This window comes from Argiope bruennichi, chromosome 2 (genome assembly GCF_947563725.1).
Source record: "Argiope bruennichi chromosome 2, qqArgBrue1.1, whole genome shotgun sequence".
Lineage (NCBI taxonomy): Eukaryota > Metazoa > Arthropoda > Arachnida > Araneae > Araneidae > Argiope > Argiope bruennichi.
In genome coordinates, this window is record NC_079152.1 from 57066910 (window position 1) to 57081782 (window position 14873).

General features: G+C 28.8%; 1 protein-coding gene across 2 annotated transcripts in view; it reads left to right on the forward strand.

Annotated features, from left to right (window-relative positions):
* Positions 1 to 14873, forward strand: part of LOC129962037 (formin-2-like) — a 107647-nt gene that overhangs the window by 3248 nt on the left and 89526 nt on the right. The window contains exons 1-3 of one of the 2 annotated variants that reach the window (XM_056075722.1): positions 3025 to 3108; positions 8173 to 8253; positions 12964 to 13119. In XM_056075722.1, the coding sequence (XP_055931697.1) occupies positions 3079 to 3108; positions 8173 to 8253; positions 12964 to 13119 (267 nt within the window). In that variant the 5' untranslated portion in view covers positions 3025 to 3078. Of the gene's footprint in view, positions 1 to 3024; positions 3109 to 8172; positions 8254 to 12963; positions 13120 to 14873 lie in introns of those variants that run through there. The other variant, XM_056075723.1, reaches the window with a different exon arrangement.

Genomic DNA, 14873 nt, shown 5'->3' on the forward strand with positions numbered 1-14873 from the left:
TATTATACAGCTTTTATACCATTCATATCCAATGAGAATGTTAAAACAATGCATCTTGCTCAGTGGCAATCAGATTGAATGCAAGAGAAGAAAAGGTGAAAATTGAAACTCTAAATTTGTCTCTCCTATTCCTTTCTTAAATAGGTTTTTTTTAAAAAAAAATCACGGTTTGTACAATGGCTAATCCAATGATTGAGAATAGTAAATTCTGAAAAGGATTAAGAATAGTAAATTCTGAAAAGGATTAAGAATAGTAAATTCTGAAAAGGATTAAGAATAGTAAATTCTGAAAAGGATTAAGAATAGCAAATTCAGTAAAGTGAATTTACTATGGTATGGAATTTGCTGAAAAAGTCATATAAATAATGCTTAAGTGAGTTCAACCGTGATTCTGGTCTCATAGATGGAAATTCCTCCTATTAGTGTGACAAGCTCAGTTAACATTACTTAGCCACAATTTAAAAATACAGTGTTCATACCAAAATAACACACGTGCAGTTTTCTGAATTTAGTATAATCACACTAAACTAAACTCAAATTTGAAATCTTGGTAGATTATTCATTTTGGTATTGTCTTTCTTGATGCATTAAAAAGAAGAAATACTGAAAACTTTTAAAATAGTTATATGAGCACGAAAAATGTGACATCTGATTCTGTAAGCTATTATTGCATACTGATGAATATAATTTAACTGTAGATGAAAACGGAAGTTTTAAGTTAGTTAGTTAAAGTTATTTTCCTCTACAGTTTTAGCTCACGTTTAAATGCAAGGCTATATTCATTTAAACATCACTGTTTGATAGAATATTTTATGTGTGATTAAAGCTTTTGGGGCATGCAACATGCATGATACAAAAGTCGTCCAAAATGCTGTATAGCACATATCGTTCACCTAAGAGCCACTAGTTTTGGCACTGAACGACCCAAAGGGTAATAAGTGTTAACTAAGAAAATAATTTTTTACCTTCCGTCGGGCGCAATGCAAATCCTAACACGATCGGGCGCAATTCCTCTAAGAGATTAATGTACTCAATTAATGCAATTTTCGAATGTATGTTAAAAAACATATTAAACAGAACTTTTCACTTACATTTGAGTATATTTAGTATGAGTGAGTATACATGAGTACTCAATTAATGTGACTTCATCTCACAGATTAGTTGCGCCCAATGGAAGGTTAAAAGTTTTATTAGATTTCTAATTTAAAATCGATTGAAAAGTTCATCGTTTTTCTTTTATTAACTCGGAACATATAATTACACAAACTCGTATAAGCTGTTTCCGATAATTAGTTTTTCGAGAAAACTAATTTTATTTCCATGCAATTTTCTTCTCTAATTTCAATGATTTAAAAAATATTTTAAAACAATACATAACATTATTTTATTAATACTATGCTCATATGTTTTGTGATAATTTAAAATATATTTTTGATGTTACAGAATGTTATAGTTGTTTGTTATAATTGTTTTATAATTAAGGACAAACTTTAAAAAATATATAGAAAAGGACCGATAAAACCTGAAATATTTTCATGTAGTGATGTTTCGGATTAGAGATTCGAATCTTCGATAAAAATTTTTTTTTCTTAGATTATTTTTAAATTAGAAGCAAAAGAGGTCAAAATTTTTACCCTTTTCTCTGCTCCTAAAAAAGATGAAGAATGTATGAGTGTTTACGGTCTAGACGGATTAGATTTACAACTACCAAATTTAGAACCTAATGAACCCTTTAAAGGACCATTTTTTCTTAGTCATATTGTGTTAAAATATTTTTAGGCTTGAAATTAGAATAAGAAAAGGGATTCATTTAGCTTATAATATTACTTTAATTTGATTAATTAATTTGGTTAATTAATAATTAAGTAACAAATCAAGACACTCATTTTGTCTGAGATAAAGAACTGAAGCATCTAAGTTTCTGACTTACTAAAAGAATTTGTCAGAACTTATGCCAACCTACATAATTTCATACAAAGATTGATAAATTTGGTGGGAAGCACACTTCCCACGGCCCTAGAAAGGGTTAAAAGCTTTGAAGAGTGGGGGATGTTCATCCTTGGAGTCAGTTTTGAAATTTTAATTAATTTATTATTAAGCGAGAATTTGTCTTTTTTAGCAATGGCTTATTGAGAAATATTGCTCAATTATAAATTTTACTCTCGTTTAAAATTTGAAAAATTCCCTTAATATTTATTATGCTTTGCATAAATTTCAGCAATGAATGCAACAAAATTGAAATTGCTATTATTATTTCATGAAATATTTAATCACATAATTTTCTGCCTTTGTTGAAAGCCGTTTGTAAATGTGCACAATTTATAAAAGAAATAAGTGACACGAATGGTAGTATGACATCATGGGATTCGACTCCCTTAGGAATATTCATATGCACCATAAACAAATTATTATTAAATATTATATTATAATTTAGCTATTAAAATCTCATGGCTCTAATGGCTATCACAATTTGATGCTTAAAAATACTTCGTTGTAGAAATTATGAGCATCTAGATGTGTTTAAGCGCGGGAATTATGATTATTTTTAATTTAAATTAATATTACAATCGAAATAGCTAGTCCTGAAAAGTAGCTATTTATTAATAATGGATAAAAACTAATATAATTTTATACTGAATTCCTCATAATCCGTGATTTATAAAAAAACATTTTTCATAACTATACATTAACTACCTGAACACGTTCTATAAAAAATATTTTTATTCATAAATTCCTTGTTATTGCTTATATTTTTACTAAAGTCACAAATGCATGACTTTTCCTCCAAACAGTGGATTTAACTTGTCGGTGACTGAAAAAGTTTTAGCTGATATTTATAACTGATACGGTATCGGCATCTTTTAATGTTTTTTTTTTCCTTGCTTGCTTGATATTTATCTTTAAAGAAGTTTTAAGTTTACGACGATGAAACAAAACATCTCTTTCAAAAGCTTACAGAAGTGTAGATCCAGTTGATAGATAACGTACCATTGAAATCGTGCCAATATGATGTCTACACGCACAGAACACTGTTGATTTTTTTTAAAATTATCTCATATAGATAGTCTATATAAAAATATGCAGTGCCGGAAATTGGTCATACGGATAGTAAGTACCAAAATAATTTTAGTATTTTAAATATAAATTTCTTGTGATACAATTGCTCCCAAAATTGAGTATACACTTTAACGTATAAACAATGTTTTTACTTAAAAGATTAAATTTTGCTTCAAGGAAATTCTATTTTTTAGTAATGGTATTCGGGCTACCAATATGCGAAGAAAAAATTGATTTAGCAAAATTTATTTTTGTATAAAAATAAAATAAAATGATATAACAAAATTTATTTTTGTATAAAAATAAAATGATATAACAAAATTTATTTATTTTTTATATAAAAATAAAATGAAATGATAGAACAAAATTTATTTTTTATATAAAAATAAAATAAAATGATATAACAAAATTTATTTTATATAAAAATAAGCAAAATTAGATTTTTAAAAATGTCACAAAAATGAATATACAATTTTATTAATTTTATTACAATAAGCAAATGAATATTATTTGCAAAACGTTTTGCTTAGACCATAGCCTGTAATCGTTTAGGCATAGATACGACCAATTTTTTTTGGTAGTTTCAACTGAAATTTTGTCTCCTCTTCCCTTCTTTAAGTCAAAATACTAGTCTATCCATAATGTCATCAATGAAAACAAGTTATCCTACTTCATTTGTTTTTATACAATACCAAAAGAAGACGGATCGACTCCCAACGTCATACTTAACCGTTTTGATTGTGTTAAGTTTGGGTTTTTCTTTATTGTAACTTATACTCTTCCTCTTTGCAATAACACTCAAAATTTCTTTATGCCCTCTACCTGAAATATTGGCCACACATCCAGTTCCACGATACTTCTGTAGTATTTTTTAGGCACAAACATGACTTTTCCCAATCAATGAAACAATTTCTCGAAAAGATTTGTCATTTTCCGACCTTTTGATGACTAAACAATGTACATTCTCAAAAGTTCTTCCCATTTCCAGATTGTTTTTTTTAATCATGAACAATATAATTGCACTCGCAAAAAATTATTATTATGTTTATATGCTTTGAATGGAACTATAGAATGTTTAAAAAAAGTTTCACCAGAAAAAGTGTTGTTTCAACTGACAAATTTTTTATGTATATATTTAACTTTATGACTTCAAATTTTGTGTTCACCACACGAAAATACTATAATGAAAATATTCTGAAGACTTTATATCTGTTTTATAGTCCAAGATATTTCTTAATATATACTTTAATGTTTCTGCAAATATTAAACTTAAATGGGAAGTTTGTATTATATTTTTACACCATTAAAGAAAAGAGTGATTGATCAATTTCGAAACTCACTATATATATATTACTTCAATATTGAATAAATTATGTACATATTTCAATTGAAGCAGAATTTTCAAATGTTTTAAAATATGATTAAAACTGAGAAAAGAGCTAGATTTAGAGTATAATCATGTTTACGAGCTTTTCATGAAGTATACTGAACGACAAATTTTAATAATTAAAAAAGCTGTCAATGTTTAATTTAGTTATACGGGAAAAATAATTTTATGTGTCTGTTTAAACGCGGAAAATTGTTGTTCTAACTCTTTTCCTCTTGCCTTATCCAGTCCATTACCAGATGCAAACACAGTGATCTATTTAGGATAGGTAGTTCAACTACTTAATAAAATTGTTTTTATGCATTTTTTTACTTCATTTAAATACTTTCCAGGGCAATTCACTTACTTTATTCGGATGTTTCGGATTACGGTCATGATTCCAGTCTTTATTTTCTTCTCTGACTTAAAAATTCGGGTTTTTATAAGTCCTGCTCCGTGATTTTTTAAATAGATATGATGTACAAATTAAAACAATTTAAAATTAATTCAATTTTTATGTATCAAAATCATTTCAATTAATATGGGCGATTATATTATAATTCGTTTAAAGATTATTATGTTTGCTAAGTATAAGATCATGCTATTATGATAACTTGATAGTAAAGCCTCAATTTTATGATAGGAAGATTCCAAAGTAAAGCTACAATGCCTTTTCTCATGAGTTGGCCTAATTTTGACTCGTTTTTCCAAGTTATCTCCTGTATCTTGGCGGTTACTATAGAAAAATATATATTACACCACTCTTTCAATTAGGTCAACCAAGCCCAAAATCAAATCGTGAATTTGAAGTACTATATAATTTTATTTTGAATACCAATATAGTTATTTTCTATTTTATATCAACATGTACAGATGTGTCGTTATATTTCATGAGTGAAAAAAATAATCAGAATTACATTATACTATTAAAAGAAAAACAGTCTAGAAAGGAATGGCAGTATTATTCATTGGTAGTCGGGGGCCCGCGGTGACCTGGTAGTAAGGTCTCGGCTTGTGAGCCGTAAGGTTTCAGGTTCGAGACCCGATTCCACTAAAGAACCGTCGTGTAAGGAGGTCTGTTGCACGTTAAATTCGTCATGCCAAACGTCCTCCCGCTGGTGTGGTGTGGCGTGGATAGAGGGTGCCAGCTCAGATGTCGTCCTCATCATCTGACCGCGGTTCAAAATGACGAGGTCCGTCCCAAAATAGCCCTAGTGTTGCTTTACAACGGGACGTTAATATAACTAAACTAAACTCATTGGTAGTCGGGGTTCTGGATTTAAGAGTTTTAAACTTTCAGGGACAAGTTTTGCTGTTTATCGTGTTGATATTTGTTTATAGCCTTGATTAATGCAAGAACACAATTAGAAGCATTTTAAGATGACATCATATTAGACTATATTCAATCTAATTTAAATGATGTCGATTTATTTGTCATCATAATTACAGAAAGGCTTTACATGTAATTGTGTACTTTCTTAAATCATGTTACGATATCATGACATTATTCTTATGTCGTTACATAATCTTCTCTTTATTCTAAAATTAAATTAGCACTACACATATGATTTAAATCTCGAGTGTATGAGTTGATACCTCTGAAGACATTGATAAAGTATATAATTTTTCATAATATCTTCAAAAATAAATTAAAAATAACAGACACGAAAACCCTTCGTGTCTTTGTGCATGTGTCAAAAAAATTTTCTTTCGCCAAAATAGGAGTTAAATGTAGTATAAAGGAGATGCTTACATTTATTAATAAGATGGACTCGGGTTATTTGCAGAATTAGGAAACATATTAGCCTAAAATAAACCTCTAAAGTATAGGTAAAGAATAAAAATTACTTGAAAAGTCTTTTGACCAATTTTTATTACCAATAAATGTCCAGCGCATAAAGTTATGTTTTGATGAATAGTTATGTTTTGATTTTCAATATAAAAAATTTGTTAAAACGTTCTTTTTTACTAAAAAATATTTCTTAAAAAGGTTTTTTTTTATAAAGCAGGGTCTAATTTAAGCAAAGAAGTGCCCCCCCCCCCCATTAATATATATGCCATATACAGTTTGTCTGATAATATTGTATTCGAATTCATCAATCGATGATTTTTTTTCTTTTTTTTCCAAAATATCCTTTTTTATTTTTTGTAGGGTAAAACAGTTTTAGATTAACTTCAACTAATATTATTGTGCAGATGGTTTAATGGTTTTTATAGAAACACTGGAAGTTTTATTAGCGCATTTTGTAGGGAGTATGGCCAGAATAAAAGTTCCTTGTTTTCTGTTTCCCACTCACAATATTTAATAATATAATATAAACTATTTTTAGTACAAATCCTGAAAGCTTTATTGCTAATCGAACTAACCGTGTGAGTAAAAAATACACAAATTTCTTACAAAAATAATGTTATCAAAAACAAAATACATCTAATGGAAATGAAATGTTGACAAAAAGCAAAGTCAAAACCTAGAAAAGTTTCCGTAAACATGCTCATTCTATTGAATATCACCCCTTTGTCGAGTACAATCATCCAAAAATGCTAGTCTGTGGATCTCGAAACAAACAATATATAGAATAACCTCAAAATTTTTGATTAATTATTTCAAATTTAACGAGAGAGTTTACAAATTTTAACAGATAAAAATATATTAAAGATAAAATATTTTGTTATAATACTTTAGAAAATATATTATATATATAAAATAGAAAAAGACATAATAACAGTTAAATTTTATAATGCATTTAACGAACCTGCGATAGGGAATTTTCATCCTCCTCAAAAATGCGACTGATGTTTTCCGATGTCTCCGTCACGTGCTCTTGATTATCATTATTTTTATTTCCTTGTTTCAGTGAATGGCAGTAATGCAAATTTGGCATTCAGCCAGATGATTCAATAAATGGACCCAGAATTCCTGGGTTCTTTTGACGTTTCGATTATTTTGGGTATATTATAAGAACGCATTCGTTTCAATAAACTGGCTAGGTTTACAGAACTTCATTTCGAACATTACTTGAAAAAGGAGCAAAATTTGAAAAATTTTTTTAAAAAAAAGTAAATAAGTAAATAAATTTTTAAATTTTTAAATTAATAAATTTAAGAATAATAAGTACCTAATAACTAATAATGAAAAAAAGAGAAGTAAAAATAAATTATTTTAATATTAACTTTATAATTATTTCTTGGATATTAACCCTTTCGTCGTGCTCTCCTGACAGCGAAAATTTCTGTTTTTCCCCGCATTAGAAATATATATATATATATATATATATATATATATATACAAAATCTCAAACGAGGAAACATTTACAAAGCGGTTTAAATGTTTTAAAATTTTTTGACTTAATTATTGACTTGTGAATTTTTTTAAAAACGTTAGATTTTTTAACTAAGCACTTTAGAAATAATTACTCCAAATTTGGTAACTTTTGATTCAAAGTCCTGATTTGCAGATTTTTCCATTGTGCATGTTGTATTTTGCGGATAAGAATGCTGTCTTATAAGTAATGCCATGTTAAAAAGGTAATTTGCATGGAATGTGACGATATTAATATTTTTTTAAAATATCTAATATTCATATGTATGTTTCAAACAATGTTATCAACCAGTTTTTATTAATATTAGCCGGTAATTACTTACATTACCAGTTACAAATAATAATAACCGAATAGTCGCATTGAACATACATACAAATCTATCAACTTCAACTTTAAATCTTATCAATCTCAACTTTAAATTCTTTGCAGATGGAATACTGGGATTTTCTGTACTGGAGAGAAGAGCTTCCTCAAATCAGCAAGGACTCTGGAAATGCTTGTAATTCCCTGGTATAGTATTCACATTTACTTCCTTTAAAGTATAATTAGTTTATTTTCCCCAAATATATATTAATTTTTAAGTAATTATGCCTGATGTCAGCATTACAAATCTCATAAAAGTAAAATATTATATCTCTCCTCTGCACTGAAAAGTATACAATTTTGTAAGCCTACTTTTTGGCAATTTTTGTATGTATTATGTTTTACAGGGGACTTTTGAGATATCAAAGTGATTTTTATAACGCCTAACTATTTTTTAAAATACACCTATAAGTATTGTTTTAAATATAAATAGCATTATCTTATTATGAACACCACTGTGATTTAAGGCAAACCTTCCAAGATTAAAAAGTTTCTTATATTGTACCTTATAAATCTTCTGCTGATAGTGTACTCGTAAGATATATGCAGCATTTGATCATTTCACTTTTTTAATTTCTTCTATGTGAGTAATATTAAATTTATAATATTATAACAAAAATAACCTATTAATATATTGTATAAATTTATAAATGAAAATGAGTCAATCTTCCGCAGTTTAATTTGCATTTATCTACTTAGTGGATGAGTGATATATATATGTATAATATTCTAGTTCCTCTCATTTACAAAATCTTTTTTCAGCGATTTAAACTTGTTTACCGTGATAAGATGAAATTTCTTATGAATTACGCCTCCACTGCACTAAATATATATATATATATATATGTAACTGGACTAAATGGGAAAACTATGTGAAGCTTTTTGAATGAAATCTCTGAAAGAAACTTTCTAAATGAAAACTATATGCTTTTATTCAGAGTAGTTGTCTTCGTTCAAACTAAATTTCCAATTTTTAAATATCGTAGATGATAATATTGAATACAAATAATGTGGTAATATTTTATATTAATTGCTTGTTTCAATAACATTTACCTAATTCTTACATTTTAATTAAAATTCATTTAATTAAATAAATTACACGTTTCTGATTTTCATGCTTGAAAATTAATGATCAGAATCCTTCTTATTTTATTTTATGAAATATTTAATCATCATAACAAAAAGATAAAACTCATTAATTTTTTTTATTATAGTTTCATGTATTTTCATTGTGATGTTATATAAAAATACTAAAATGCAAAGATCCTTGTGACAAAAGCGAAAAGACATCATTAAATAATGAGTTACAACACGTTCTTAGTTGCTTGTGACCATTGTTAAATTAATCATTGGCTGGATCGTTGCCAGCATAGTGTTGAATTTCAAGTCAAAACTGCGTAGTAAATTCTTTTTTTCAATTATTTTTGGATAACAATGTGTTTTAATGAAAGATATATGAATATTTTTCGCAAGGACCATTTGGAAACCATAGGGCTTCATTTTAAAGTTATTGGTCGTGTTCCGAAATCCATCATTTATAAATAATTATCCATTCATAATGTGAAATATATACAGCTTATAGTGTTTAAAAATTATGCTGCTTTTAGAAACTATAATTTTCTCTATTTTAAATTGTTTAACTTCAATCAAACTTGTTCATAACCATTGAATAAATATAATCATGCAAGAAGCAGAAATTCTTTTCAATATATCTTTCCTTCTTACTTCATAATAGCTCCCCCCCGGGGGGGGCACCTCGAAAGGAGGATGAGATGCTTCCGGCATGGTGGTTGGATCTCGCCACCCTGGAGGGTACACTAATAGGTGGGGGATCTGGCTCCTCCCATCGATGACGGGACGTACTTCCTTCGGGGAGGGTTGTACCGTGGCCGGTGACGGCCGTTAGAACTCAACCACAGTTCCCGCCAATGTTGCTGTTGCGACGGTCCGGTCATTCAGTTTCTATGGTTTAAATCCGTGTGCCTTCGGGCGGGTCGGAGAGTTAGATGGTTGACTTACTTCATAATAGCAGTATATCTTTTGCCGTATAAAAACATTACAGAAGCTTCAAACGGAAGAGGCGAAAATATTTGAAAACGAAGTGTTGAAATCTATACATTTTCATATGATGCACGTTGAATGTTCTGTGCCAAATTAATCTTGAAACCAATCGCTCTTCTTGCAGAAAGACGCGCAGCATTCTATGCCATGTTTCTGTCATGTAAACGCTGCAATACAACGTAAAGCAACGAGTAATTAAATGCTAAATAGCATGCTCAGTTATGTTTGCATTATGACCGTTATGTGACGTGAATGGATTCCATTAGTGCAGAAACGTGATGTGTTATTAACGAACATCTTGTAATGTAATTATTAGTCAAAAAAAATCTGTTGTCAAATGAATAAAACTCTTACCTCACAAAACAGACTCATTCTCCTAAAGTCAATGGCTAATTAGACGTTTTGTGACTTCAGACATCATTATGGGACCCCCTTTTTTTTAATAAACTATATAGTTTCATTTTATATTTCAATATATTTTTAACTTACCAGCATGGTGATTTATGTAAGATTTTTTTTTATTTTGTTTACTGTGTAAAAGTGTTTTTCATTTATAAAATGCCTTTTTTTTTGCATTTGCATTTGCGCTCTCAAAACATCCATTATTCACATTTGTTCACAACATGAATACAGGGATGAAGTAGAACGTGTGTGTGTGTGTGTGTGTGTGTGTGTGTGTGCGCGCGCGCGCGCGGGCGCGAACATAATTTTGCAGATACATGACCGAAAAGAAAAAAATTAATAGTAAATTTTGGAACTAACTTCAATTTATTCCTCCAAGGGACTCATTATTTGCATAAGAGAGAAGCAATGATAAAAAGGCGCGTTCATTCACATTGCGATTTAAGATCGACAGAAATTCTCCCTTTCATTGACTTCACCATGAGGTTCTCATAGAGACTTTGTCACGTGCCAGACACGGGTCATCTAGGAAAGAGAAACTCAGATACCTTTGAATGAAATGCATAGGTGGTAGGGATTTTTTTTTATCTCTTTGCTCTGTGTGTGAGGCATTGCAAAGAGATATCAATAATCATCAGTTTTCTAGAGCATGTGTTAGAAATAATTAAATAAAAGAGAAGGATTCGGATCAGAAAACAAAAGAACATTCTAAAATAAAGTAATATGATCTTATTTAAGATAAAAATTAGGAAGTCAATTATGATTTAAATTATAATATCATTAAAATCTTTTCCCCACCTTAAACGTGGAAGTGAATCAGGGCCCTTTGACACATAACTCTGCCCTACAGTGGAGCCCAAGTAAGGGGTTAAAGTTTAAATGTACATTAAAAATGATACCGAAATTTCTATTAACTTTACATTAATATAAAAACCATTTTAACAAAGAGACTAAGTTTAAAAAAATCGTAATGAATTATATTTGTAAAAATTATTGTACAAACTTAAATGATCGACAGTAACAAAATATTAATAAAATAAACGGTATAGTGTGCAGGTATGCTCTGGCTAATTTTCTGTAAAAGTTGGAAACCCTGGACTAATATTTTGTTTTGTTTACTTTCCTTTTTAACTTTAGTAATATCAAGTTTATTATTATTATTTAACTTAAAACCCTGAGGGGTAGATTAGTCTAATTTACTTAGGCCAGTCATTTTTCCTGTTCTTAATAGTATTGCGGTAAATTTCAAGTGAAACACATTTTAATATTATGCACAAACTCTAAATAATAGATTTGATAAAAGATTCAAAAACTTTCAATATTTTAAACAATACTTTAACAAGAAAATTTGCTATTATATTATAATTTAAATATTCATTTAAAAGTGCCGACTTAGGAAAGGGAATTTGAGGTGTCTTTGAATAAAATGCATAGGTGTTAGGGATTTTTATTCCTCGGTCGGAGCATGAGAAAATGCAACAATCATCAGTTTTCTAGACCGCGTGTAAGAAGTAATTAAATAAAAAAGTAGGAATCAGATCAGGAAATAAGAAAATATTTTGGAATAAACTAATATGAGTTAATGTAAGATAAAAAGTGGAAAATTAATTATAAATATATATATGTATGTATGAAACTTTAATGTACATAGCAATCTGACCAATTATATTTAGCAAAATATTAATATTATCCAAATATTTTATAATTCATAACATTTGTATTTTTATAGATTTATTTATTGTATGTTAAGAAAATAATTTTTTTTATATGGTAAGTAGCCACTTTATCGGAAATCTGCCTCTTCAAAAAGTACTCCTACCTTCCAATAGATCGATTTGTCTATTTTCAATCGAAAAAAAAAGTTGAAAAAAAATACTTGCTTTTTGTGTTATACAGTACATATATGGCGAATGTATAAACGTTTGTTCAATTTTTTTTTGTACAAATATTTTTTAAACAAAAAAACATTGTTTTTGTGTCATGCAGCTACATATTTGGCAAGTGTATGCTTTTTTGTGTTACATAGCTACATATTTGACGAATGTATAAACATATTCTTCGCTTAACCATTGCAGCTGACAGAAATTGATTAATATTCGAGGTTTTAGAGAAATTTTATATTGCAATTTTCAGTTCATTGCGTATAAAAGTTCATATATCGTTCAATAAAGTATACATTCTCAGAATTTATAATTTGCAAACCATTCATTTCGCACAAAATCTCCAGCTCAGAAAGCGGCATTTAGTCATGTACATCATGAAACTAAATTAGTCCTATTAATTTCTTTACAATTCAGTGAATGTTAAATGGGTAATTGATATCTATCTCTTTAGACTCTCTCGTTAAAGAACTCGTTTTAATTACTAAATAAATTTCTAGAAATATATTTTCAGACGGAGGAAAACATAGAAGCGAAGTACTGTTCCTTTCTACATTCAGCTTCGAGCACCTATGCTATTCCTTGGCGATCAGACCCCGAGTATAGACCTGTCAAAGATCGATTCTATCCGCAGGCAGATCGGGTGCTACCAGATCCAGAGGAATGTCAAGTAAGTGCTCAAATAACAAATTAGATTTACTATTTTTGGGTGCATTATTTTCTTTACACTTATAATGATGTAAAAAGCGTATAATTATATTGATTATGAAGTTTTTTGTTGTGGCAGGGTGCTATGCGAACAATAAAAATGAAATCTGTAGAATAATAGTTTCTGGTAAAAATCTGTAAACTTCTAGTATATACAATATAAAATCTACATTTTAATATAAACCGTTTTGTTAGGGAACCGTATGATTCTAGACAGTCAGAATCAAATTTAAAATGGAAATTTTTGAAAATCCTAACTGTAATTTTTCAAAACGTTTTAATTTTATCGCCGAACTGAAACTATTTCAAATTATTAAAATTGAAAACTTTGTGGTAAAATCGAAATTAAAAATTATTTACGAAAATGAGAAACTCATTTAATTTAACAGGATTTTCAATAAATATTCAAAACAGAGATCATTCCGGCAATTTTTTTACGATCTAACACTTCTATTCGTAATTTAATTAAAGAAATAAAGACTTTTATTCTTATAAAAATGTACGTGCATGCGTGCGTGTGGAAGCGCGCTCAACTTCATGTGTGGTTAATGTTAATCTGTAGTTCATGCATGTCTGCGGTGTTCAAACAAATATTTTGCAATCACAGTAACACTTTAATTTGGTACAGAAGTAATTGTAATAAGGATGACCGTGGATCAATGTACATCGGAATTTTAAAATTTAATATAGAGAAATTTTATTTAATGTTTCATTTGGTTTTAGTGAATTTGAGTACATATTTCCCTGCAGAATAATTACTCATAATTGCAAAGGGTGGAGGGGGATCAGAACATCATCAAAGAACACAAATAATTTCTGTTCTAAAGAAATTTGTTTTGTACCTCTAATGCAATTTATTGAATTCTAAGAAAGTTTTAAAATTAATTTTTCTGGAAATTTTTAAGATTTAAAATTTTTACATCTGATTTAATTTTTTTTCAAATTGTTGATGTCTTTATTCGACTTTTCCCTACTTTAAAAAAAAGAACTGTAGAAATAAATTTTTTTTCAATTTTTAATTAATTGTTGTTAAGATTTTCAGAAGTTCAAAGATTTTTGTCGCAGTTCAGCGAAAGCGAAAAGAATTTCTATTTAATTCTTCGCTAACTAGTTTATCAAATACTGTAATTTCCTAAATAAAAAGCACGGGAGAAATATGAGGTTGAAAATAAGGAGATACTGAAATTTAAATAAATGGAGTCAACTAAAGATTTGCACAAAACAACTAAAGATGCTCACAAAAAAAGACGTAAGAGACATGTCTACAATAACAAACTAAAAGTTCAATAGATTGCTATCACAAAAATTATATGTAATGTTTAATTTCATGTAATATACACTTTCATTTAAAATAAGCGCATGAAACAAAAAAAAGTGAAACTTGTCCAATTTTCCAATATTGTGGCCGAAGAGAGGGAAAACACTTTAAATTTTTAATTTCGTTTTCTTTCATCCCGGGAGTCATGATTTATGTACAAGCATAAGCGATGATCACATCAACACAGAATGACACACAGGAAAATGAGAAAAAGCTAATGAAAATTTCATCCTTGTGAATATATACTGTGAGATTTTGGTAGGGATTTCCTACATGTGTCGAAATCAGGTAAGGAAATTATAGGGATCTTTTAAAAGAATTTATTTTGGTCAGCAATTTTTTATCCCTTCACTCGGAGCGTGGAAACCACTGACGAAAGCATTTTTACAGAGCTTTCG